The sequence below is a fragment of the Lissotriton vulgaris genome, chromosome 7 (genome assembly GCF_964263255.1).
Source record: "Lissotriton vulgaris chromosome 7, aLisVul1.2, whole genome shotgun sequence".
NCBI lineage: Eukaryota > Metazoa > Chordata > Amphibia > Caudata > Salamandridae > Lissotriton > Lissotriton vulgaris.
In genome coordinates this window covers 226640037-226664772 of record NC_141695.1, presented here as the reverse complement: position 1 = coordinate 226664772, position 24736 = coordinate 226640037, and the positions used below count along the sequence as shown (strand labels likewise).

Here is a 24736-nt window from a genome sequence, read left to right as displayed (position 1 = left end):
AAGCATGCGTGACTGAGCAAAAAGTAGTGTACTGATTCCACGATCCCTGAAGGATCAAGGTTTGTCATGTTCGACAGTTGCTAGAAAATATTCGCTCCTTAATAAGGTTAGGGGGATTAAGATGGCACTATGAGCTAGCCGGTGTAAAGACTAACATATGGTTTGGGGATGTCTGGAATCAGTCTGGTCACCTATCCTGTAGTTTCTGTCATCTAAGTGCACATGTCCTATGTATTATTAGGAACTACATGACATGGTGCTGGTTTGGTGATTATTTAATAGTCAAATTTGAGTAGTTCAGTTGTGTTTTCTCAGAGTCCCCTACTAACATTTAACAAGAGATGTCTGGAGTGGGAAGAGAAAAACCTGTCACAGCTGAGTAGGTACATCCTATGTATTGGCAATAGATTTGACCTCTCATCAATAGGTGGGACGGTTACTTTTGTCATTGAGACACAAGAGGCATTCAGTACAAAAGTATTCTATTCTTGAATCAAATTCTAACCTGCAGATCCTCGCACACATGTGTTTAATACTTATATTCCAGATAAAACACCTGAAGGATACTCTCTATACGAGGGCATAGAAGTCCTGTTAATTTACCAGGAACACATTAAGTGGTTTAAAGGCACCCTCCCCCAAGCCACAACAAATGTGAGACTTGGTCTGCTCAGCAGAGAAGGATCGACCTGGCCATTCCGAGCTGCTTACACACTGCATCCAGAGATAGATACATTGCCAGCAGCTGAATTATGTACACTTTACAAAGAGATTGTAAAACTATAAAATATCTTACACAGTTTGTATTACAAACACTTACAATTCAACCTTCAAGGGTCACTCAAGCTGGTGAACCACAAGGGACTGCAACAAAAATTCAACCACAAACACAGAATTGGATAATGGGACCAATGCCCACCAGACATGAATGAGCAGATGCCATTCTGGATAGCTCAGAAACTAGCACAGCTTGAAGCAGTAATTCCCTACACAAGCCCATAAGAAAAACACAGAATACTAACAATTCGCTTGCTAATCGGGATAGCTCCCCCGATTGAGGACTGTACCTCAAGTTTATACCAGAACTCCTGTTACCCCCTCAATAGCAGTCATACCAGAAGTTTTGAAACAAATGCAGAAAGAGTATGGGGCAGAACCTGCCCTGGACTTAGGGATGAAATTGCAATTTTGCCTAGATAACCAACATAAAAGGGGAGGCGGCAGCAGTGGCTATAGGGCAATAACTGACGGAAGTCACTCCTTGCAAACCAGGAGCGAGAAATGCTTAACATTATTAAAAAAACTATGCTTCACTTGGTAGAGATAGTTTGGGAGCTAGACCACAAGCAGCAAGCAATCCTGAGAAGGATAACTCAAAGCAAGCACCCGATCCTTTTGAAAAGAAATGGGATAATATACAAACAAACAAAAAAAGCTGAATGCATTACAATCACAGGGTGGGTCTCCTCAGCAGGATCCCTCTGATAGAAAATGCAACCTCAGAAACCGTTACAATATCAAAAAACATGACAGGTATCAGGATACTGATACACGTTCCTCTCGTTCTTTTCAGGGTACATCAAAAAATTTGGAGAGGTAAGGTCGGTCAGAACACAGGCCAGAAGAGCAAGTCAAGCCAATCGACAAACATCACACTTCAGACTATATTATTATACAAGAGGATAAACCAAAAAGTAAACCTCGGTTTAAAAGAAGAGTGCAGCTGGCCTTAAAATATGAAAAGCCCTAGCTACTGAGGACTCTACTACTGAACAGGGAAATGGAGGGGGACATACCCAGGAAAGTGAAAGGTCTCTTCTGGGAGAACCTGACATATGGATACAATATCCTTTTGGCTGAAAAAGATTGGCTGCCTGAGTTTGTCATGGAGTGGTCAAAGGGGGAAGAGGTCATTTTCCCCGCTTTCTGCGGCCTCGTTCCAGAGTCACTAAAACATACATACTCACAGGAGTGGGCTTAGCGCTTGCTCCCGAACTTTACTGCAATCATGTAGGGTGGGTTGCTGAGTTACCTCAACATGAAATCCCAGTTAAAAATACTTCTACACCACAGAGGCTGTACCCAATATAACATGACGCAAAGAAACAAGTCAAGTAGATCTTAGATCAACTTGAATACCAAGAAGTGATTGAGAATTGCACCTCTTCCATGAATAATACCGTCTAGTTTTAGACTACAGGCATTTGAATAAATGCACAAAGGCATTTGCAGTACAAAATACACAAAGTTGCCCTTTAATGAATAACATTGTGCAGAAGAAATGCAAAACAACACTAGATGCCACAAACCTAAGCCGAGTTGATTTTATCAGAGTAGACTGTAGTTGAAGTAGACCGGCAAGCTTTATGATATTCTTTCAGAGCTAATCTGTACTTAAGTTTGTCTTCCTCATCATAGGATTTTCGCTAAATCCTTTCCAGATGCTTTAAGTGATATTTGACCCCCAAAGAGTGTCATTGAACTATGACACTGGAGGATGCAGCCTGGACTGAGTGATAGGTTTAGCTGTCAGAACCCAATCTAGGGAACCTTAATTCCACTTATCAACCTTAGACAGATACGAGATGACTGAGGGCTCAAACTGGGTAACGTGTCTTGTAGGGAGGAATTAAAGGTAGAGAATTCGAGCTTGGGCACATTCTTTGAAAGAATAGTAGTACACAAGTACATTGTATTTACCAGAGAAGACATTGTAATTGAAATTTGTACATCAAAATGCCTGGAGTAGAGGAGTTGGGCAATTTACAACAAGAGAAAAGGGGGCCCATCAGATACTCAGCACTGTGTGTAGGGGCAGTGTTCAACATAGCATTTAAAGCTCTGAGATTCTCTGTCGGAGAGGAGGCAGAAAATCAAATAGAATCCTGGAAAATCTTCTAGTACATTAAAGTTAGAACTTTTGAGAATATAATGAGAAAGGCCATCCGGTAGCTGGGTGCTTCAAATACCAGCCTATCCCAGGGGGGCTATAAACATGGTGCTTGACAGAGTGATATTATGGGAGAGGCAGAGAGAGAAAAATAAGGCCTCACAATCTGGGATAGAAAGATCTTGTGTCTTACACTGAAAATGCTGTCTTAAAAACAATTGCAATGCCACCCCTTCTTTTATCTAGGCAACGCAGTCTAACCATACAATGGTTTGGGGGGCAGTGCCCCTATTATATCCAGGGTAGTGGCCTCATGGCACCAGGGTTTTGTTAAATACACTGCATCAGGCAGATTCTCTAGATGAAAATTAAAAAGGTCTAATTGATGTTTGGCCAACGAGCAGCAATGAATCTTATAAAAGTGAAATTTAGTGAGTTTAGAATTGGATGAATCAGGGGCCAACACTATGGGGACTTTAGGGTTGGGGACATCTAGACATAACCCAGATCCTGCAGTATTATCATGTGGAGGGATCTGAAAGGTATAGCACTTACACCTCATGGTACTAGTAGCTAGCTCCATAAATAGCATGGCAGAGCGTTTTAGCTCAATAGATGAATAAGCAACTATATTTAGGTTAAAAGAAACGGCATTTTGTTTTACCTGGGTTGATTCAGGTGCAGACGGGCACAGACGCTCTTGCCTTTGGCGCACCAATAGCATGTCTGTGCCACTGTCACACTTAAATAATGCCGGGAACAGTGAAAGAATGGTCCATTAAGCTAAAGTGCTAACCGCTCCATGAAGCAGGCCTACCAGAATGGCTGCTTTGCATTATTAAAGCATTGTTAAAAAAACAGTACTAATTAAACAACCCAAAATGTAGGCCTGCTACCCCCCACTAATGAATTCTAAGACATCGCGATGGCCAAAAAACTAAGATTTTGAAGGAAGGCAGTGCAGAGAGACAAGCGGGCAACTAGAGCCAAATTTCGGGGGGGGGCTAAAAATATTTCGGCGGGGCTAATTCTTTCAACCGTAGACAGAGTGGCTGTAAGAAGGGGTGAACACACAACGAAAGCCTCATTTACAAGTAAATGGTCTTTTAACACCTTGGCTGCTAGAGATTTTCCCCTCCTGTGCTGGAAAATCCCTGGTGCCATTTGTTCATGACGAGCTCAGCTCGTCATAAGCACACGACCAGTGTACTGCATGACGAGCTGAGCTCGTCATGAACAGCGAAGGGGTTAAAGACCTGTTAAGTACTCGGGTGCGGCCCGCGAAGCTGTCTCAGCCCGGGCTGACCCACACGACGGGGGCTCAAGCCCGTGAGCCCAATAAGTGTTGAGCGCCTGCCGAGAGACACCTTACACTATGTCAGTTCTCGCCGCGTCATAGCCACACTTAAATATTAGCGGGAGCAGTGAAAGAATGTCTAAAAAACTAGAGCACTAACTGCCCTGTGAAGCAGGACAAGCAACGCCAAACACATCATCTTACAACTGTTTTACTCTGCAATTTATTGAGAGGTTATAAAATAAAAATCCAGTTAGTTCCAAGGTGGATGAGGAAGAGATGCAGATGGTTGTGTGTAAGAATCTAAAGGAAAGGCAAAAGATGTGTCACAGGAAATAGAGTATAGGGTGAAGAAAGAAACAAACTGCAAGGACACTGATGTTGACTAGATGGTTCACATCAAGTCACCACAGAATACAGTGTGGCCTGGATCTATCAGGTTAGTAGTAGTCAAGCGCAGTAAGTGTAGAGGATGGCAAGGTATGGACTTTATGGAGATTAGTAAATTGTATTAATGTTCCTAAACTGCCTTTAACTGCTTAGAAGAAGGGAGATGTTTGTGTGGAAGCAAAAAGGTAGTTCAGTTTGTTTTTTAGACCCAGGGGAGCAAGAAGTGAGTGAAAATATCAGAAACTGTAATAGGAAAACATTTGACAGCAATTGACTATATTTGAGGTTGGGGTCGAGATACTAGGAGCAGTGTAAGGACGAGTTGTGGTCCAATTAAAAGGAATGAAAATGATAATTACATCACAAAGATAGGATATGGAAGATAATGGGCACCGCCCAAGTTAAATTATTTTATATTGGGGAATATTTTATCTTGAATGTTTTAGTCTCATTGTATGGCGTTTTTGAAATTGGTTACAGTGTGGATGAAACTAGTTGGTTTGCCTAACTTGAAGAGGTGTGAGGTGTGGATCTGGGAATTTCGTGTGGATACATTGTTCATGGTGTGTATGTAGTTCTTGAATAGGGGAGTGTCATCCTTATGTGTGGTATTTATATGTTTAACCTGGAGCTGGAGTTGGAAGTTGGCCTTCATTAGTCATGCTTCCCACTTGTACTGTTCTTGTGTAATGCCTCTAATGTGAGTTGGTCATTTTCATTCTCACTACTACAGTAAACACAAAGAGCAAGATCAGGTCTTCTGTAAGTGTATTCCCCAATAAAAATTCACAACAGACAACTTGTTAGATGACAGATCTGCTTATACAAAAGAGCTCTGTCAAACATTAAACACTCATGGCCCAATATTATATCCACACCACAACACAATATCACAGAAGTAAAACCAAACAGAAAGCATACAACACAATTACAAATATGATCTATTTTTAGATCACTCACCCTTATTTTTCCAATTTCACCCTTGTAGATGGATATCTTGTAGCCGTACACATAGATGTTAACCAGTCGCACATATGAGACAGCCTGGTTCCCCCGGTTGTCGTTCTTCTCATCGATGGTGAAGGGGACGAGCGTAGGGTCAGTACCACAGTACTTAGACATGGTGTAGGAACATGTGCCCTGGAATTCATACGTGCACCCATCATAGGTACTGCAGTGTGGGTCGCCCCATCCCCAGCATTTGCCAAAATAGTCTGGCACACACACTGGGTTTCCATCTTTGATTTTGCAGGTCTCTTTTGTTCGACATCTCACAGATTTGCAAGGGTCTGTAAGAGAGAGTAAAAATGTGCAGTTTAGAAATAAATTGTGCTACAGCTTATGCAATCTCGCCAGAAAGATGATGTCTGCACCACATTCTGTGCTTAAGTTGTCAGGGTTGTAGTTAAGGTGTAATAGCACAATAGCTCCACAACACCTGAGTTGCTGATACAATAACAGTAATAGCTATAATCTGTGTGCAATGGGCTCCTCAGACCCCTTATACCCTGGTGCCTCTGCACCTGCTGCACTAATAATACCTATGCCCCTGGAAAGTATCATTCTTCCCAAGAAGATGAGTGGCTAAATCAATTGTTACAACTGTCTTGCTCCAAGGAATGTATGAAGTTACAACGCATGCCATTATTACGCATGCTGTTACAACAGATACCTTCATCCGATTTGCTGTCGGGGTGCGCTGGAAGTTGGAATAGTATAATTTACTATTCCAACTCCGGTGTGTGCAACAGTAGGGAAGGTGTTTGAGTTTATTCCAACACCTTCTACACCTGCAACAAACCTTTCGCATTGTAACGAAGTGCTGTAATGGCATGCGTTGTAACGCGTACATTGTAAAGGTTGTTTCCCCTCTCCATTCAAGGGTGGAAAGCCCAAGATGGAAGGGCATGTGTACAGAACTGGCAGAGCGCAGTGTTACGCTAAATTGGTAATGCCAGGATCTGTCAGTTTCTAAACACAGGGATGCACTGTATTTACACCAATATGGTGCACTCCTGCTTTTCCTCTAACATTGGCACTAAAGAAACTGCCTACGCCAGCACAGGCACCCTAATGCTTTGCTAGGGTGACTACGCTACAGGGGTGACTGTTTATGTACAGGAAGGTGTCCCTTCCTGCACAAAAAAAATCCTCCCCTCAGTGCAGACACTCTTGCAAAATGGCTCTATGGTGCCTGTACTAGGGGTAACGCAGGGATGAACTATATTTTTGTAAATACAGCGCATCCCTGCATTCCGAAACTGACATAGCGCGGTGTTACCAATTGTGGCGTAACACTGCGCTCTGTCAGTTTCTTGTACATATGCCCCTAAGTCATGAGCCTCTCCAGCTCTAAATGGAACATTTGAGACGAAACAGTCGTAACAACTGATTAACAACGCATTTTCTTGAAAAGAAAGATAGATCCCATTGACGTATGTATCAATAGTGCACATTCCTTCCCTCTTTAAATTTGATGCTCTACAGCGCATCAGGAAGGCTTGATGCACTGCTGTGTGCCAAGATATTGTAAATGAGGCCCCAGGTATTTCCTGGTCTTATTTTTGACACTGCCCCATACCTTGTAAATAAGGGGCAACATCAAAAACCAATGGGTGTTGCGGCAGAACGCCCACTGCAACACCCATTGCCCGCCTCTTTCATGCTAAGTGCTACATGAATAGATGCATCATTTTCAAGGCGGCGTGAAGCCACATTAAGTGGCCTGACGCCACCTCCGAAATAACGCGAAGGACTTAACGCCGCCAGAATGCCGCAAAAAGCGGAGCTCTAGAGGCGTTCTGGTAGGGTTAACTACTTGTGAGTTGCTTTGTAAATCGAAGTCCCATCCTAAATCGAACTTCCCAGGCAGGCCTCAGGCCCCAACACAGTTCTCAAAGGGAATGTTTGCATTTCTCAAAAGCTATAAAGTTTTTGAACAGTCTCTGTTTAGTGGATTTATTTTCCAGAGAACAGGCTTAAAGGCGGTGGTGTTTATTAGAAGGCAAACCGTGAAGCCATCCAACACTTGAATTCATTACCTTTTACAGAGCTCCGTTAATATTTCTCCTCTCTAATGAGTAAAACATTTACGTGGTCTTCAAAAGCAGTTCTGGAAAGCAACACAATACAGATAGAAAGACCGAGTGCGGGCCACCGGGAGGACAATTCCCACACAAACCATTAGGAAAAAACAGAAAGTGCTTGTCCTGAAACAAGTGCCTAGAGGGATACAGCCATCCCAGGACTGATGTCCTACGCCAACGGTGCTCCCGAGGAATGCAATTAATAACATTATTGTGTCAGGAGATATGTTTGTATGAAATAATGTATCCAATGAGATAAAAAGAACTTTCATTCACGGCCAAGACAAGCAATACTTACCTGTTTGCCATTTTCTGCCCCTCCCCTTTTGCTAAATGGCGCAGAAAAATGTCACAGCACCAGCTATTTGAACGTAATGCGCGTTTCTTTCTACTCACAAAACATCCATTCTGCAACTTTAATTTCTTTGCATATAGTAAAGAGTACTTGCACAATGGCATTAACACAATAAAAGAAAATGAACAAATAGTTGAATAAAGACATTATTTTAAGGGAACTGTGCTCATTCTAATACTACGTAATGTAGATCTCAATTTCAAGATGATTGGTACTGTCTAGAGCCATCAGTTCAGCATGTGATTCTTTTTTTCTGATACACCCTGTGCAGAGGTGATGATGAATCGAGATTTGCAAAGCGAGCAGCTACTGTGAGTGTCCCTGCGCTAAGCTCACATGTAAGGGAAAGTGAGCTTTGAGAGAAGAGCCATGTTTTCACCCTATTCATGACTCCAAAGCAGCAACCAACATTTCTCGCCATATTTGGTGCAACGGATACGTTTGTGGCTTGATGTAAAAATGTATAAAAGACTATTGCAAACCCAATGAAAATTGAGACAGTCTTCAAATCTCTTGCCTGTAACTGTTCCCCTCGGACATATTGTTTGATTGGCAAAAAATTTCTTGGGATGCTTAATGGAACTCTGTGTGGTAGGAAATGTGTGGCTTCCTGCAGATTCCATGTCTTTGCCTCACAGAAATGCAAGGACATTGATTCATGCTGGGCAATGTTTGAGCCTTGCAGGGGATTGTGGGTAAAAAAGAGAACCAATTAAAACCACATAAGTCCTCACCCTAGACTCTCTAGTGTGTCTAGCTTTCAAAAATGTGCTACTTTGGTACGTTTCCCTAGTTGGTGGCTGAGCTGGAGCCAAAAATCTACAGCTAGTCACTTTATAAAAATGCATGCATAATTCTGAGTGAAATATGATGTCTTCTAGGCCACATTTGGGGGTGTTTTGTGTTGCAGTCGCAAGGTCCAGCCACACAAGTGAGGTATCATTTTTATCAGGAGACATGTGGGAATAAGAAATGGTAGAACATTTATTATTACCAAGGGAATAGCCCTAAGTTTGTACCTTTGAAATGTACACAATTGTGTAACACAGAAGACATTTTCCAAAATGCCCTATAAAACACATGCCAGTATGGGTATCCGTAAAATTCAGAGATGTACAAACAATCCCTGCTCCTAAAGTTAATATGCGGTGTACATTTCAGAATTCAGAAATACAGGGATTTCTTCATAGCCTTTTTTCATGCTTTAAATTTACCATATACATTGCAGCTCCGTTGTTGGCTGTTTGTAACTCAGGCCCTCGAAGAACCTACAAACCAACTCTACATATCCTAGGAAGAAGAAGTGTGCAGCAGATGTAACAGTATATTGTTTTAAAAAATCTGTCATAGTAAGAAGAAGTTACAGATGAAAATGTGGACACAAATGACTGTTTATTTTAACTCAATTTCAATATTTATTTATTTTAACTGTTACTTTTTATAGAAAAACCTTGAAGGATCCATACAAATGTCCCCTTGCTGAACTCTTTTGTCTACTTTTTAGAAAATATATCTTTCCAGGATCCGCCATGGGTTTTACACTTGGAGTTTGAAAGCACAAAAAATAGTAGAAAAAATAGTGGAAATTGGCTCTCTACCAGTAAAATTCCAAAAAAGTGCCTGCATGTTCCTGAAAGCTGAGAAGATGGTGATTTTATCACCCATTGTTGATTTGCAGGAAAATAAAAGAGACGCAGCATTTTTTTTCCCATTTTTCCTAAAAAGAACAAAATGTAGCTATATTTGGCAAATTTCCCCTTCCTGGGGAATCCACATACTCTGGGTACCTTTAGACTTACCAGGATGTTGGAAAAAAAAGATGAAAATGTGTCATCGATACCATATGTGGAAAAAAAGTTAGGGACCTCAAAGCATGAACTACCTCAAATATCGAAAAAAAGCCTTAGAGCAGAGGGGGGAGGGGAGGCCTGACAGCAAAGGTGTTAAAAACCAAGGGGCATATTTACAATGAATTGGGGCAGCATGTCGCAGTTTTCTGTGCTGAGCTGCGTCATTTAAAAAAATGCAGGGATGCACCATATTGCAAGAATATGGTGCACCTCGGTGCTCTTCCCTTTCCTAGTTTTAAAACAGCAGAACGAGCCAACGCAGACCCTCTTGCGCCATTGTACAAGTGTGCCTGAGTTGCAGGGTTCAATGTTGTTGTTCAGAAAGGAACGCCTTCCTGCACATAAATAATCGTCATTGGCATTTTGTTCCTTCTATGAGTGATGCAAAATGCAGCACGCATAGACTGAGCATACAACGAGGAGAAATTAAAGTATTTCACCTTGCTGCACCACTCTTATTCTGTGGAGGCATTCGTTTTTGCCACTGCCTCAGATGTAAATCTGGAGCAGTGTCGAAAAGCAATGGGTGTAGCATCGGCATGTCAACAGCATCATCCATTGCACACCCCTTTGCCACAGAAAACTGCATTGAGGAGGACCATATTTACAAGGCAGCGTTAAACACGTAAAGTGGCTTAGCATGGCCGGTAAATATGTAGCAAGACACAGCACCTGAGTGTCACAAAAATAACCTTGTAAAAATGCCCCAAAGTTTTACCCATTTTAGCTCACACTTGACACTTTGCTCTTTGTTACAGCAAAAACTACTGACTGTGTTTACAATCAACTTGAACGTAAAATTTAAAGTGAAAGTGTTCTTTTAAAGGATTGATTTGAATCTGTTTGGTACTTTTTTCGAGACAATTGAAAGGATATTGTTTCATGTGCCAGTACATTTAGAACTGTTTCATGAGTTTTCACAAATTTAGACAGAGACTAGCATTTGTAGCTTATACTTGGTATTTTGAAATTCATGCAGATCTATTCGGAGGGGTACAGTCAAACTGTAGCACTGTGTAATGAATGTACATGGACCTTGGCACACATTTACTACAGTTGTATGGCCGTGACATGCTTATCTGAACCACACATACCTCTATAGGCAACCTACCAATAAAATGCGTCTAAACCACACAATACTTTACCACACATGCCTTTACCGTGCAATATCGTTGTAAAGGCATGTTTGGTAAAGGTACATCCATGGTAAAGATTACCACTATCCCCATTCCCTGCACTAAGCCCTAAAATCACATCCCCATACCTCACCCCCCTGCTCTGGGGCCTAAAACCCTGTACCCTACCAAAAAGTACCCAGTCTCGCCACCCTGAGCTCTAAAACGTACCCCATGCTGTCCTTAAAACTAACCCTATCCCTTTCACTGCCCTAACGCCTAAAGCCCTACTCCCATTAATTAAATCACCTCAACACCATTTGCCCTGAGCCGTAAAATCGACTCCCACCCCTAAACCCCCTCCTTACCCTGACCAGTTCTTAAATCTACCACAACACCCTGCCCCTACCCTGAACCCTAAAGCCTTGCCCCTCCCAAAAACGACCCCACCCCCCGACCCTGAGCCGTAAAACCGATCCCCAATCTTTAAAACCACCCACCCAACCAGGCCCAAGACCCACTTACCTGAAAGGGTTCAGAGCTTCCTGTTATGATGCTCCTTCTTCTCCCCGCCCATCGAAACACTAGTCCGCTATCTGCCTTAACCATGGTTAAGGCAGATGCGTGGTTCAGGCAAGCATGGTTACATCGCGGTGAAACAGCACGCGTGGCTCAGCACATGTTGTATAGGTAATTTCCCAATTAATATGCTTAGCATTCACTTAGTATGTCTATGCCTGCAGAACCATCAAGGAGCTACATCATTAACGAGACCAAAAACATTTTCACTGGCACTGTTGAATACATTTGCATGACTCTGGCAGGCTTTTAGCTAGTTAAGTCTGTTGCATGATTTTCCGTTTTCATACAGATTTGAAAAGGGTGTGGAGGTGGGGAATTATTTGATTTGTTAATAACTTTTTCACCATTTTATAGATCTACTTGACATTCACATTTCTCTTGATATTTGTATTTTCATGGAAATCTGTTAACGGATAGGAGACAGGGGTTCATAAATGTGTTCAATAACTTATCATTTTGCAGCTGTTTAATGAATTTAAAGGACAAATCAACAAAAAAAACATAAGGGTAGTGTTTACCTTTGTTGACACATCCTCTGACACCATCTTGGATAATGCACTGCTCATCAATGGTGCAGCTGAGACTAGCACAGGACAGGCCACCAACAGCACTGCAAGTGCAGACCTCCGTACAGTCACTGGACACAACCTTTTCACCAGGCTGTTAAATGGTTAAGCACAAACATTACAATGCTGTCATTTTCCCCCAAGAACAATTACTCTAAGAAACATCTCCTTTTTTTAAAGTAATGACAATGGTTATTTGTATATAGCACAATCACCAGTATGTTGGATCTGTATACTGTTAGGAAGCAGAAGATACAGTCTTTCATTATGAAAACATACTCAGAATTAAGCTTTGAAGAGAAAGGTTTAATTAGGAGGGGAATAAGATAGAAAAATGTAAAGGGAGTATATTAAAAAAATGTTATGGCAGAAACCAATCGACAGATTCTCAGCAATACTTTACTGTTTTTCAACTGTCAGGTCCTCCTTCTATAGACTTTCTACACTTGGGAAGTGTTAATTGAAAATGATAAGTAATTCTTCCTTTTACTTAAATATCTACTCATTGGCCCTGTTTTAATTTTTCAGTTATTTTGAGGTGAACCTATCCAAAAAGCCTAAATATTTGAAGAATAGTTGGTCATGAAACATAACTTTTTATTCTTCAGTTCCACTCTGAACACCATCACAAATGTAGAAAATGGTATAGGTCGGGGACATTTTGTGGTGATTGGTCAAAGGCACAAAGGTGGGATACCTGCATTCAGTCTTGCGATTTTACCAAATGTTGTTTAAAAAAAACAAGAGTTCTTTGACTATATATGCAATTTCTCAATATCTTCAGACAGATTCCTTGATGTGATTGTATTTCTTCTGGGTCGTTTTCAGTTTCAAGTGGAGTCTTGTTTCAAAATGTATCGAAAAAAGCAGTTCCATATTCCATCATTTCGACCCCCTTCCTCTTCTATAACTCTCCGGACTCGATAAAGAAGGAGTGCTGTAGAGCTGCACTAGGAACTATTTGCATCGTGACCACCCGTGCCATCTGTGCTCCATAACCCTGACTACCCCCTCCTTGCACCTGAAACATCCATCAGCCTAGCATCAGCACTGTGACCCCGCCAAACCTTTTGTCGCCAGCATCCTCACCACCTGGCTTAAGGTGAGCTCTCTTCTTCCTATAACATAGACCAAGAATGGTTTATTGACCTTTTATTGTTAGCAGTAAGGATTGCCCAACCTATAGCTAAATGTCTAGAATGTGGCTCTTAACAATAATATTTTGTTAGTATACCCAGTATACTTAGTGGACTTGGAAACAGTCAGCAAGGAACATTAACCCTCTGGACTATGTTCATGGTATTGGCACATGAGAGCTAGAAGTTACACACCTGAGCTTCGTAGCATACCTGTTAACCCTCTGGGCTATTATATTTGTGTAAGGACCTGAAGGTTACACACACAGCTCTCCAGCAGGCATGTTGCTTCACTTCAATTCCTATCCCTTTCCTGCTATTAGTCACCACAATATGCACATTTTTCTATTAAGATGTTTATCTCCTAACTTTTGCCCTTGGTAAAATATGGAGGGATTTTCTTGATTGTATACTTGTTGCTGCTTGCATATTAAAGACTAGAGCAAATGGGGTTTGCTCCAATTGATACTAAATACATTTGCACCATGACATCCAGGAGGGGAAAGATTTTGGACCAACGAATAACTACTTTAACTAATTAGTGAGCTGGAATATTCTTAGCACAATAAGGTCGTAGCCCTCCTTTTAATTATTGTTTAAAAATGTTTAAGTACGTTTTGTGTTATTTATGTTGCTTTCCAATGAAAAAATAAATAATATGGGAAATATTATGTTTTCTAATACTGGCACCAGAAGTGTATTATGAGCATTTCACTTAAATAAAAAGAGCTGACTTCATTTATTTGGGTCACAAAGATGGTTCAGTATAAACTATCTTGCATTGTTAAAGCACCTGCTGCAGAGATCTGATTTTGACCAGCAAATTTCAGAGCATAATTATAATGGCAAGATAACTCTGGTAGTTAATGTACATACTGGTCGTTTGCGGCCTGTGTTCAGTCTAGTCACAGTTTTCACTTATCATAAAGTATCAAAAAGGTTTAATTTGCTTGCTGCAAAGCACATCTTGGGACATGCCTATTACAGATATTTGTTATTTGTAGATAGGTGAGTAGGATGTTATGTCACAGAGATCTTTTTATTACATGCAGTATATAGGTTACAATCCTTTGACTATAAAACAGCGAGTTGTGAACCGCCATCAAAGCACTGCATGCAAACTGTAAGGTATGAATTCCAAAAGTAATTTCTTTTTCAATCATTCCCATTCTGAGGATGCTAAAAACTGTTCCTTTGGGTAGCAATACATTCTTATTAATATATACACCCCAACCACTGTGCTACATTTTCAATCCTGAGTTTGTGATTTTCCACACCAAGCATTCGTAACATACAATTCCTACTAATACACGATGAATCCCTCGTTGTCCTATGCAACATTTCAATACATGAATATACATGTGTATGAATCATTGTCTCTGTACAATACATGTGTGTTGTTATTGTAAAGTGCAATGCTACCCTACTGTAGGTTGCCAACAAACACACACTATATATATATATATATATGTATATATATATATATATATGTGTGTGTGTGTGTATATATATATATATATATATGTATATATAGAGAGAGATATATATATATATATAGAGAGAGATATATATATATATATATAGAGAGAGAGAGAGAGAGAGAGAGAGAGCAATAGATGGAATGAAACAGAGAGATAGATTTAGATATGAATATAGAACCTCATTGTGTGTCATTGAAACTGAATGATATGCCTCATCGTTCCTCCTCCAAGCTTCTCACTCTTTTTGCGCCTGTGGCTAATTAGGTGTATACAGTAATATTAACCCCTTAAGTGCTGCTGACGGCCAATGGTCGTCAGCAGCGCTACCTCCCCAGTGCTGCGCACGACCATTGAACGTCCATTCAGCACTAGTTCTAATGGACAGCGCAGCACTGGGGAGAAATGTTTACACGCAGCTAAGGTGTTAAGACATACATTGTAGTATTTTCCATCCTTGAAGCAGCCACAGTTCTCCATGGAAACACATCCTTTGCCATCGAAGACGTATCCATCATCGCATTCGCAGCCCTCCAGGCAAGATGTTGGGCACGGAACTGGATTTGTGATTCCAGCGCAAGATGTGGAGCAGATGTCTGCACATATAGCATAATGGCTGTTTGGTGGACAGCTCAGGGCTGGAGGGAGAAGTAAGAAAAAACTATGATTCATGGGTATCTGGCAAGGAGAGGAAACAGAGGATTGACATGGAGGTAAAATAAATCATTATTTTAAATAGGAAGATCAATAGCTTTTCTGCCAATTACTGATGTCCAGAGGAACTCACTCCTCATCTCAAGCAATACATTACTGCAGATAACTAGGAGTAAAACTTAACCCTGAACTTTCTTTCTATCCAGAAATTCCTTCAGTCACATGCATCTGTATTTAATGCTGAGCGGACTCCGAAAGTTCCTAGATCTGCTACTATCCTGCAAGTCAGCAGCGCATGTTCTCATTACCTCATGGATTGACTTTGCAAACAGCTTCTACCTTGGCATACCAAATAATCCTATCATCCGCCTACAGACGGGACAGAACGCAGCTGCACATGACAGCTCACTTCAACAGGGGCGGCTTTAGGTATGTGCAAGCTGTGCACCTGCACAGGGCCACCAAACCCCAGGGGCCACCACGCCAATATATATCCTTAATATAATAATCCTCTGAGGATGGATACATATTTGCGTGGTGGCCTCTGGCAGGGATTTGGCAGCCTCCGGCTTTGTTCCACTTCCAAACACCCTGACCCCACCCTCTTCACTGGCCTCCGCGGTCCGCCCCGTCCGGACCCACTCTTCTGGCGCCCCCTACCTACGCTCCCTGCCCAGGGCCGCCATGAGCCTAGGGCCGCCCCTGACTTCAAGCAACTGCACTGGCTCAAACCGATTGTTTTCACAGGGCTTTCTCTGGGCTAGGCCCGAAGTATATCACAGCTAGATTTAAATAACACATCATCAAAGATGCTTGAGATCCTCCACTTAAACCTCCTCCAAACCTCCAGTTTCAAGAAGGTTAGAAGGGGTGGCATGTCTTTCAGCTATCTGGCAGCAAAAGCATGGAATGCGCTCCCAGCCCTTCCCTGTTCCATTAATCCAGAGTCTGTTTAGGAAGCAACTCAAAACATGCCTGTTCACAATTAAGAGTCATCAATATGGCTAAAAGTTTTGGGTTTTGCCTGGACACACTTACAGGGTGGCTGTTTTATAAATTCCAGTCATTCATTCATACTCAAGCCAATGGGGTTTAGAGTTTTCTAGAGACTGCGTGGTTTCAAACATCGAGTGCCATTTCACTCTGTGCACCATGGCAAACTGGCCAGCCTATGTGAAAATCAAGTACTCTACCCCTAGCAGAAAGATTGTAGTAGGAAATGCCATACCCCAGCTAATATAAAAAAGTTTTTGGGGGGTCCCGGTTCAACATTCTGAAGCAAGGCCCTGCATGTAAATGTATGTATGTATAGGCATTTATATAGCGCACTACTTACCCAGAGGGTCCCAAGGCACTTCGACCGCTGCGAAACCCTTCCTGGCTTCCCTGAGTGATGGTCCCTTAATGGGTATCTCCAGGGTGAGACCAGGCATCCCCGGCGGTCTGGTGGGGCCATTAGTGAAGATGAGGCAAGCTAATGCCCAGAGTTGCCGAGTGTGATCGCTGATCAGAGTGGGCACCGAGGCGAGAGAATTATTGAGTCCGCTGACCCTGGTCCAGAAACCTGCCGTGCCGGGAATCGAACCCTGGTCCCAGGCCGTCCTCTGCTCTCGGGTCTGCCGCCTCTAACCAGTGAGCCACACTACTTCACTGCATAGAAGGAAGACATGCTTAAAGTTTTGATGCAAATGTCCCGTAGGGAGAGAGAATGCCCGGCAGATCGAGCATCTGGAGCCTACCAGTGACGTTAGCTATTATAGCCTCCTCGTCATTATTGAACAGAGCTGCTATACTATAAAATCAATAAATAAAGTAAGCACACCTGAGTACCGGGCCATCAAAGAGCGTGGGGGTTGGGGAACAATGACATCCTCCTGGAGCCATGGCGATGGGATGGAGACAAAGAAATTACATGGTAATTTAGATGAAGAGCAAGAACTGAGGTGGCTCTCTAGAGGAAAGCCTCTGACTTTGCAGGAAGTGCTAAATCTGGAGGATTATACAATGGTTTACTCTGTCCCTCCCAGGAAATATCATGGCAGAAATACTGTCATGTTTGCTACTCCATAAATCATGTCTCCCCCTCTCCCCCTTGCAGCTGTGATTTCAACTTTCACTCTGGAATGCCTTACATTAGGTAACCAGCGTGGTTATTTATCAACTAACCTAGTCTTCTTTATCCGAGTTGTCTCCTCTCTCTCTGGACATTCATGGATAGTGGGTGACCGGACTATGTCACTCTCGCCTTTTCTTTTATTGCTCTCTCCTCCTCCGCTGCACTGAATATTGTTTGCCCAAGCTGTATTTTTTTGTTTCTATGGTTTGCTTCCTTACTGCCGACCTACTATGTAATATAATGTCATTCTGCTGTTTACTGTGTGTATGTAAAGCGCTCTGATACTTAAGGGTTAAGCTAGCACGATATAAAACTTAAAAAAGAAAAAATTAAAAAAATTAAAAAATCATAAGTAGTTGGCAATAAATTATTTATGTGATCAAATACGCATTTGCCCAGCGCTGCTGTGGCTCTCTGTTATAAGCAATGTGGAAGCCTCACTCACTAGAAAGATACTTTTTGACTGCCTGGTATGTGATAAAAGGCTCTCTAATTCGTGGGTTTTCTACGTAAAAAAAATTCACTGGAAGGGAATGGTGTAAGGTGAGTCAACCATGGGTGCGCCACCTAGCAGAAAGGAAACACAGGCCCTGGTACTAAAGTTGCAAGGTGAAAGGTTGCATGAAGAATAACAGAAACACAGTACTCGGGGTATCCTACTTGTTAATGTCTGTGCTGTGTCAACAAATTACCCGATGAATACAACCGTGAGAGGGGTGTGCTAGCTCCAATTTAGATTTAGAGCAGGGACCCTGAAATATCCCCTCTGCTTCTCTGCGAGGTTTCTAGCGCAGCCTGAGCTCACTAGTTTGCCTTTGTAACAATGTTTCTAAGCAAAGTATGATTCGTTTTACATTCTTTTGTGGGTACTACCAATTATTTTTGAGAATGTTTTAGTAGCTTTTTTAAGGCTCAGGAATTATAGTAAATGCCAACAGAACACGCTTTTAAGGGTATGCAAGATTTAACCGACAATGAAACCTGTTGTTGCGTACATTTTTTTCTTAAGGCGGCCGTACGTTTAAGAAGCACTATGCACTTTGATTAACGTCTTTGTACTTTTTTAGACTATTTATCCATGTATGTCACGTTTTTACTCCAGTTCTATGTGATACAAATTGGTTGACGTTAATTTTCACTTTTAACTTCTTTTTATGCATTTTAAATTGTTTTTATGTCGGGTCTCCCTGCCGAAAAAAGATGCTGTGATTTGATTTGAATTTAGTTATCAACTGTTGCTATGTCATAGCAGTGGATTATGAGATTCAGAAACTGAAATAAACAATGGAAACCTAGATATGGGAGACAGGGCAAAAAGGAGCATCGAAATACATCCAGTTTGACAATATAGTTAATTAACTGGACTGGAGCAAGAACTTAAACACAAATAAATATTGATGACGTAAGAGTAACTTCTTGACAATTGAGAGACAGCAAAGAAAATATTGATACCCAGATGAAAGAAATTATATTTAACCGCAAGCGCGCTAGCAGAATTCCGCTCCTGCGCTGAGATTTTCAAAAGCGCATGTTACGTGACGAGCTGGGCTCGTCATCAGCGTGTGAGGAGGCTACGCCATGACGAGCCCAGCTCGTCATCAGCGTGGAAGGGGTTAAGTTTGAAAAAGGGGAGGAAAATGCTGGCTAGATCGGAAAGTATGGTGTTTACTTATACTCACGGCAGAAGGAAGCACTTCTCCAGGGCTGGATGGTGATGCCAGCAGCCTGGCAAGCAGCCACATAACTTTGGATGCTGTGACACAGGATGTTCAGGTCGCCATTGCCTGCACAGAGGTCAAAGAGGCAGTTGTTGTAGTATAAATCCGTGATGATGATGCCGTAGCAGGCGCTTAGAGGACCACCGGCTTGCTTGAAGAAGCCACAGTAGTTGACCTGCTTGAAGACATTCATCTGTGAATCCGGACAGACAGGGCAGGCATTGCCACTTCCGCCACAGCCTTCATTGCAGCTGACACCTGCAATATTGACTCTCCATCCGGTGCCAAACTTGGTGGCATCTGAAGCCAGAGTCTTGTCGGGCAGCATGAACTCATCTTTGGTGTCCCCGTTATAATTACCGCACAAGCCTTCGAGTTGGCCTTTGTAGTTGCCAGGGACAGTGACCACAACGTGGTAAACCAGGTCATAGCTGACCACTAGGCCGAAGTCGGTTTGCACAATGATTCGGATCCCTTGCTGATAGACTCTAATTTGTCCTTCCTTCAAAGTCAGTGGGATGTTATTGTTGATACCGTTCACCTATCAAAAAGTAAAATGCGACGTTATTAGCTCTTGTATTATTACACTTGAGATTGCTTGTCATCTCACCTGTTAGTCGGCAGTACATGAGAAGCACGCCCACTGTAAACATTTTGCAGAAACTGTTATATCTAAGTTATTTACAAGTACCACAGGACATTTTTCTTTATCTTTTTTTTTCCTTGTTAGATTTAGTTCAATTAACAGACTAAAGACACAGATTCTGAACTCTGGGTCACATTATCAAGAATTCACACAGTGCAGACAGCTTCCTGGCTGCACTGCACGAAAGGGCAGAAATATGATAGAATTAACATTATACAGGCCATTCTTGTCCTTTCCATGAACTGGCTCACTTTTGACTGCCAACTGCCAATGCAGGTACCCTTTAAACATGGTGCAAGGATAACTGCATTGTCAAGTCAAGTCAATTTTTATTGTATAAAATTATTAAAAATTATTACAAAATACATTTTGTAAAAATTAAAAAAACACATGTGTAACTATTACTTATATTAGAGTCTGTTGGCCACATGAAGAATAAAATGACATATATTTCAGTTTGGTGCTATAATTCCCTAATCGGCTATAATTCCCTAATCGCACGGAACCTGGGCGTCATCCTGGATTCCTCACTCTCGATGAACAGACAAGTCAACGCTGTTTCTTCATCTTGCTTCAACATTCTTCGCATGCTCAAAAAAACATTTCGTTGGATCCCCACCGAAACTAGGAAAACGGTCACCCACGCTCTGGTCACGAGCCGACTGGACTACGGAAACACCCTCTACGCCGGTACTACCGCAAAACTCCAGAAAAAACTCCAACGCATCCAGAACGCTTCCGCCAGGCTCATATTAGACATCCCGCGTAAAGAACACATCTCTGGTCACCTGAAAAACCTCCACTGGCTCCCCGTCAATAAGAGGATTACTTTCCGACTCCTAACCCACGCACACAAAGCACTCTACGAAATCGGACCTGAATGCCTCAACACACGACTGTCCTTCTACACCCCCTCCCGCCAGCTACGATCCTCCAACCAAGCACTTGCCACTGTACCTCGCATCAACAAAACCACCATGGGAGGTAGATCCTTCTCCTACCTGGCAGCTAAAACCTGGAACTCACTTCCCATTCACCTTCGCCTTACTCAGAACCACCTAGCATTCAGAAAGCAACTTAAAACGTGGATATTTGACAAGTAATTCCCCACCCTTCTTCAAGCGCCTTGAGACCCTCTGGGTATGTAGCGCGCTATATAAATTTATTGACTTGACTTGACTTGACTGTAGGAGGGATTGTGCTTTCATCATATATTTAACCCCCCTGCAAGCCAACATAGAAGATGATCCGTCTAGCCATCAAATTACTGCTTGCCTACATGTCCGAATGTTCAATTTGTTAAAAATGTCCTTTAAAAGTCGTCTCCTCAAATCCTTAAGTGTCGGGTAAGCACATAATAGGTGAGTTAATGATTCATTTTGATATCCACATAGACGGCAATGAGGGTCAATGTGACAATTTTGCCAGGATGGTGACAAATCCTTTGAAAACTGTAGGCCTAATCATTGTAAGCAGTTGGGGCAGGAAGGGACAATTTCCTGCACAAAAACAATCCTCTGAGGCATTTTCCTGCTTCTTTGGGTGCTGCAGAATGAGGAGGACTAAAGATACTACTCTGTGTTACACCTCACCTGGAGAGGCATAGCATGTTGATGCATTCCCAATCTCACCAGTCATGGTAAATCTGTGAATGCTCCAAAATCAGTGGGTTGACGGGTGGGAACACCCACACTCCACACATGGAATGCCTCCTTGGGGCAGAGGAACCCAAGGCAGCCATTTGCGCTGAGTTGCATTATTCTAGATTCATCAAGCCACGCAGAGCCTTGTGTGGCTAGCTGAATCTAACTTAATAGTTGCATTGCCCTTGCGCCCCAAGTGTGGCACAAGCACAACGCAACTGCTTGATCAATATGTCCCTCTATGTCGAGAGAGTAACACTATGAAATTAGGGTCTGTAAGGTAATCTGATTTTAAGGTTCAGTGATACCCCAGTGTACGCAGCAAGGCCATTATAAAGTGTGTTCAAGAGATGCCGTTTCGTGTTAATTTCTATAGCAGTGTTTAAGCAAGAAATTATCAGCAGTGGAATGACTGAAATGGTACACACAAGCACTCGCACATATGAATGTTTCGTAGTTCTAGAAATCAGGGGCCAGATTGACTTTTCTTTCACGCAATGCTACAAGGCAACTTGCTGTGCTGTGTTTTGTGAAAGATGGAGAACAGAAGTTCATCAGTTATATTAAGATATAGTGCAATACTGCTTTTTCCCAGTGCTGGTACGCTGTCCACTTTGTAGTGCAAACGCACCCTGGGGCAAGAATGCCTGTGTTAAGGACAGGATTTTTTTTGCACGAAAGGACGCTATCCTGTACAAAATCAATCCGTAGTAGGCATATTCCTCGTTCTATGAGTGCTGCAGAATACAGCAGACATAGAAAGAGGAAGTAATGAGGAGGAAATGAAGATGTTTCAGGTAGGTGCACCGTTTGGATGTCAACCCAGCTTTACAAATCTTTGGGGTTCTAACAGAATACAGGTGTTGGTGCATGGAACGCACTCCCAGACTCTAATCATGTAACACCTACCTGACACAAAGTAATGTGCAGCATTGTGTTACTATGTGCTTACTAAATCATTCAGAATCACGCAAATGGACTTTATAAAGCTTTAATAATACCAAAATGGATTTTACACTGGGTCTGTGCCACAAAAGTGATGAAACACAAATTGCAAAATCTAAGTAAATCTGAGCCCAAATATCACGGCAAGAACTTTGAAAGTAGGTGGAGCTCATGAACATTATGATTCAGTTGACTGCTGGTGGCTTTCTAGAAGCTGAGTAAAGTCTCAGTGACTTCCATCTCAGGTCTCTGGGTTGCAACTGACAGGAACCTTGTGCAAGTGTGATCAGTTTCCTATTTGTTTCCAATAAAACTGTGACTGCCTTTTGACCATAATTACAGTATAATCCTTATCTACACTGTAGCGAGCAAGAAAAGCTTTCACAAATCTAGGAAGGAAAACTAGTCAAGGGCAACGTTGCTGGTTTTAGAATCAGTACACCTGGGTCCTAGACAAGGTTTCCCCAAATCTCACAATATGTGATACAGGGGTAATTTACATCATGTCTCTCTGGTTCTTTTAGCATATCTGCAAGCCAGTGGCTGTGCTTGGAAGCAGGCCTAGTATAAATGTGATGTACCCTGTGCAATGTGTGGTCTCCCTCTAGCAGGACATATTTAGTCCATGCAGCATGCTACAACTACATTTAATCATCGTTCTTCATACTGTCCGATATCGGTCTAAAACATTCTGTACGATCAGTGCCTTCAGTTCAATTCTAAGCAATGCTAACCAAATCTGAATTTAGGACAAACTTTTTACCATCTTCAGAGAAGGGATCAACTTCAGACTGGAAGGGGAAGATTCACTAGGTTTTGGCAGTATGCAGCACAGCAACCAAAGATATGACTTATTTTTTCCTTCAAATGGAGGAAGTACCTTCGCCCTCCAGGTTGTTCTGTGTACTCAAAGTTAGAAATAAAAGTTGGTGCCAATTGATTGTCCCCCTGAGTTTGGGGAATGGAGTGAATAAGAATGATTTGCGCAGCTCCCAGCAGGGGAGAGCGTCCCCAATTGAACGCTTTGTTTTTTTTTCCCAATAAACTTTAAACCATTTGTAAATATTTTCCAAGGGTTAATTTTTAATCATCTTCTTTCATTTAGGGCACATACTTTCATCAGTGATTTTCACTATATTCTTAGATTTTTTGCCCAATGCATTTCGGGCCTAGCCCTTCATCAGGGAATTCATCTGCGCAAATCATTCTTATTTTTTCCTTCCCCAGAGCTGGAGCACTTTAGACTGACATGTGCCAACGCATACACTCTTGCATCGGAGTGTATGGATGTGTGCATTTTTTGAAGAATAGGTTTTGTATTGGAAGGAGACCCTCAATTTACGACAACTATTCTTTTGTACTTTTCCCACATTGGAATGCATCAAAGGCAATTTCCTAATATTGATCAGCTCTAATTCGCCTCTAGTATGCCTTGGTATTGTTCAGTATTGTTAATCCCACCATACTTCAAAGACAGGGAATGCGGACCAGGATTACTATCTCTGCCTTCCTCTGAGTCAAACATTGTTAGATATATTGATCCCTGAGGGGGCGTGGCTTGGCGCCCATGGGTAATGGCGGCGCCTGCGTGAGGCTCTGCCGCGGCTACAGGAGACTTGTTATTCAAAATCCCCGGTTTCCGTGTTGGAGACTATGGCTAGCCGTCGGAACACCTCTTCGACGCTCTGAGACCCCTGAGGCACTCTTGCATCCATCGGAGACGGCAGAAATCATCGCCCTGCATCTGATGACGCTCTGCTGCTGCGGCCGCCATTTTACACGACCTGACGCGGTGCGCTCTTCCCGTGGAGGCGAGCGCGTCTTCCCTGTTCTTCTCTGTTTGGCGGCTGCAGGGATTTTGGATGACCTCCGCTGCTCACGAGATGTTTGGAGCCTCTTGAAGCATCTCAGAAGAGGCGCCTTTCAAATGACTGTACCGCCTTTGTTCCCAGCGTGGCCGCCATTTTGTACACTTCGGCGCGCTGTGCTCTTCATGCCGGTATGGAAAGGGGCGACCACTCGGTACCCCTGAATGTATGGCTGGGTGCCCGGATCCCCCCGGGAAACCATTTTGGGCGGGGCGTGTCTCGGCTGGTATGCCCGAAGCGGCGTAGCCGGGGCGCGCCTTTTTTCCCGCCCAAGAAGGGGTTGTCCTAGACACCTACACCGTTGGTTACGCCCCGTAGGCGTACCAGAGGAGGGTACATGCCCTCCCGAAGAGGAATATAAGGAGCAACAATCCAGAGAAGCATCCTCTTGTTCCTGCGCT

General features: G+C 42.5%; 1 protein-coding gene across 1 annotated transcript in view; it reads right to left on the bottom strand.

The window, feature by feature from the left end:
* Window positions 1-24736, bottom strand: part of LOC147701265 (IgGFc-binding protein-like) — a 441798-nt gene that overhangs the window by 306061 nt on the left and 111001 nt on the right. Inside the window, 4 exon segments of the mRNA XM_086929330.1 lie at window positions 5538-5866; window positions 12084-12225; window positions 15184-15383; window positions 19195-19774. Coding sequence (XP_086785456.1) covers window positions 5538-5866; window positions 12084-12225; window positions 15184-15383; window positions 19195-19774 — 1251 coding nt within the window.